Below are 3,944 nucleotides of genomic sequence, written 5' to 3' on the forward strand. Positions count from 1 at the left end.
ATATATATATATATATATATATATATACACACACACACACACACTTGGACATCAATTAGTGTCACGTACAATACTCAATTAATTGAACTTCACAAAAATAACCATCTAGTGTTTCTGATTTTTCCAATTATCCAGTAACCAAAATAATGGCATTATGATTGTTTGTTGTTGAAGCAAATTTAGACATCCCATACTAGAATAATTGACTAGATTAATGTATGAATTAATAAGCCTGATTATTAACTGATTAGTAAATTCCACTAATCACTAGTATCACTGCAATACCTTTTTTTTTTCTACTGTATTATATCCAGCAATTTTGGTCCAATGTTAAATTTACGAATTAGTGTGGAGATTAGCATGATAGCATATTTGGGTTTGGCAGTGGCAGATTAGGTGAGTTGAAGTTAAACTTAGGTAACCAAGTAATTAAGACTGTTAAACATTTTCCCAGAATTTTTTAGTGAAACTAAGAGGAAAGAATGTACACGAATCATAACTTACGGATACATCGTCATCTTCACAAAGGTCTAACTGAGCATCAATAGCTTTATCCACCAGATGTGGGAAGCTCTTAAAAAAGCGGGTTATGAACTGTGAAGCTAGACGTTTTTCATTAGTAGAACCTTTTACAGCATCTAGTATCTCAAAGTATTCCTTTTCATGCTAGAAACACAAATAAATGTACAAATGGATTACTTCAAAACTGAAAAACCATCCTTGTAATAATCATAAAAAAATCTAATACACTGTTCAAAACTGTTTCTCACCTTTGCCTTAAAAAATGGTCAACAATACCATTGTTTAATAAGTTTCATTGTGAAAATAAATCTGTATTCTTCACTGATTACAGTAATAATGAATTAAATATATCATAAACAATGTTGAAATCTGAAGTAAATTTAAATATAATTTTGTAGATATGATGAACATTTATACTTCAGTTAAGTAATATGACAAACTACATTAAAATTTGGGGTACCATGGTTTGATTTAGTAAACTGAAAAAATCACTGCAGAATAGATGTAAAACAGCAGTAGGTAACTGCTACTAAAGTGTAACAAAGTATACAGTGTGTGTGTAATAAATCTATTTATTACTATGTTATAAAAGTAAAAATAAATTTTGCAAAAGCTTGTGCATTTTCAAAGAGTAGTTTCTTCATAAAAAGCAATACTTTTGACACTTTTTTTACTCATAAAGATAAAAAGAACAGGACTACTCTTTGAAAACACTCAAGCTTTTCAATAATAATTTTATATTCATATAATCACTTTGTAGTGGTCCATAGTGTTCATTTACTTCATTATTGTACTGGTTACATGCTGAAAACATATAAAAATATTATTTTACTAATGAATGAGAAATCAAGCACCAAATTATGCTTGTTTTGACAAGGAGCTTACAAAATGAGATTGTTTCTTGTTGAAAATTGTGCGTGTCATTAAGAGTTGAAGATTTTTTTCCAGAAACATGTGCCTCTCCACTTGACTACTTTCAATTATCAATTTTTCATTTTATCATAACCAAATAAAGATATTCTTCAGAAAATGCAGTTTCTGAGAAAGTATAAAAATACAATTAATTAATTATTTCCTAAACATATGTTTGTATGGTTGAAATCAATATCCAGAACTAAGTAACAGTAAGTACAAAAAACTTGTAAGTGCTCGTAGTCCTTGAGTTAGTCACATATTAAAGTGACAGAATAAATCCATCAAGCAGTTCTGATTTTTTCTCATTCCCATATCAGTCTTACATCATTGGTGGCAAAAGTTTTTGAGAGTCTGATAAAAAAAAATGCTTTACACAATCACTTAACAAAGTTTAATATTTTGTGGATAGTCAACATGGTTTTACTTGGGGCAAATCTTACTTTACTTATCTTTTAACATTCTTTGGAGAGGTTATTGCTTGTGTAGATGAGGGTAAGGGTGTGAATTTGATGTATTTGGATTTTCAGAAAGAATATAACACATTGTCACATATGCTACTTGTTACATTCTCTATAGGTGGGGGGGGGGGACAAGTTGGCTTGTTGGATAGAAAAATGGCTAGATGGAAGAAAGCAGAAGGCTGTTACTAATATAAATTAAGAACAAACCTGTTGGTCCACCTAGGCTGTCCCATACCACCAAAAAAAAACCTTACAAATTAAATAAAACACTCAAAGCCAACTCTAACCATTCAAATATTTATCAAGCTTTCCCTTAAATTTACTGCATCCACCACATCTGCAGGCAACCCATATAAATGGATTTCTGTAAAACTGGATTAATATCACAAGCAGGGTACCTCAGAGCTCTGGGTTTAGTTAGGTTCTTTGCTCTTTTTCATCAGATATAACTGCAGGTCTTGAGTGTTGCTGGCTGTGATTGTGAAGGGGATGCTGCTGCTTTACAAAAATACTTAGATTATTCAATGTTTGGCTTTTATAATGGATTGTCTTCAGATATGATGGATGCAGTAATTTTAAGCGAGCACAAGGAAATGCTTGGTAAATATTTAAATGACAGAAGGTGGCTACGAGTTTTTTGTTGTTGTTTTTTAAGTATATCTACAAGCTTTAGTTTAGTGGATGGAACAACCTAGATAAGCGCTTGTTGTTCTTAAATTTAATGTTACGTTAATTACAAAATAGTAGCAATAGTCATGGAAAATGGTACACATTTAGACTACATAATATATCCATTCAGAAATAAGAATAAATGAATTTATGTGTGTTCCGTATGATGTCACAACCATCTATAAATATTGTAACACGCTGAAAACAACTATTTTAGTAATAAGTTCATTTTAAAAACAGTATTACACTTGTCTTTTACTATCAGTCACAGACAGATATTAAAATTTAAACGTTAATTGTAAAAAGTCTGGACCCTTTGATTTAATATTTGAAGTCCGTGAGTTATGACTAACACTCAGAAAGAGTAAGACTAATGTCAGTAATGACAAACTACTTAACTAGTCACAAACTTGAGACAAAGTCAACAAAACAGCCAGACTCGAGTATACAAAACAAATATGCAATTAATTCTTACCTCTAGAATTTTTTCTTTGGCATCGGCCAATACTTCATAATTTCTGTAGAGTTTCTCCACACTATCCATCTTCCTTTTCTTTTAAAAGTTTAAGCCTTTCGACGGAAATGTTCTACTTAAATATAATTCATTCATACGTTACCGGTAAACCACGATAAGTACCCCATCATCAACTAATCCCAGTTCACAACAGTCGCGAAAAACCCTCAAAACTAGCAATAGATGGCGACGATAAAATAAACAATAAACTGCTTTAAAGTTGTTTATTATTATTATATATTTTTTTCACGTTAAAAGCTGATTTAATTTTTAGATGTAATAGTGTTATGATTAAGAAGCATAATAATTTCATTTATAAAGTTAGATAATTCAATACTTTTTATTTAAACCTAAGTATACAAGAAAGTGCGTTTTGCATAACTTCATATTGGTTGTTTAACACGAGCTATGAACAGAAAACTGGAATAGCAGCATTTCTAATATAAAGTTTATCCTCATAAGCTTACGTTAAGCTACTATTGTACAGAATCATTCGTAAAACTCAGATAGTTTTTGCGTATTCATAAAACAATTGAAAACAACATATAACAGGTTGAAATATTTATATTGTGGTATTCAGGTACGATAGTGTCCGACAGATAAATTCGAGTATTAACAAAACGTAGGTTAGGGAACTATTCATAGTATTATGCAGAAAATGAGCACTGATAGCAAACAAAAACAAGCAAACACAAGTGACAAATGAAACGAATCTTTATTCACACTGATGTAATGTTTTTCATCTATTATAGCCATTCTTTATGTATTGAATGAGTTATAACTTGTTTAATATTGTTACGTCTCCGTTTGTTAATTAACTTTTCATAACTTCGTTCCGACGAAACTTTAGCGACACAAGTCCT

At 30.6% G+C, this 3,944-nt stretch overlaps 1 protein-coding gene across 1 annotated transcript in view; it reads right to left on the bottom strand.

Moving 5' to 3' along the window:
• Positions 1 to 3,239, bottom strand: part of LOC106463095 (apoptosis inhibitor 5-like) — a 30,570-nt gene extending 27,331 nt beyond the window's left edge. The window contains exons 1-2 of the mRNA XM_013923064.2: positions 3,043 to 3,239; positions 505 to 666 (exon numbers count right to left, since the gene is read on the bottom strand). Coding sequence (XP_013778518.1) covers positions 505 to 666; positions 3,043 to 3,111 — 231 coding nt within the window. The 5' untranslated portion in view covers positions 3,112 to 3,239. The remainder of the gene's footprint in view (positions 1 to 504; positions 667 to 3,042) is intronic.
• Positions 3,240 to 3,944: the final 705 nt, after the last annotated feature.

The sequence above is a fragment of the Limulus polyphemus genome, unplaced genomic scaffold (assembly GCF_000517525.1).
Source record: "Limulus polyphemus unplaced genomic scaffold, Limulus_polyphemus-2.1.2 Scaffold1323, whole genome shotgun sequence".
In the NCBI taxonomy this organism is placed as follows: Eukaryota; Metazoa; Arthropoda; class Merostomata; order Xiphosura; family Limulidae; genus Limulus; species Limulus polyphemus.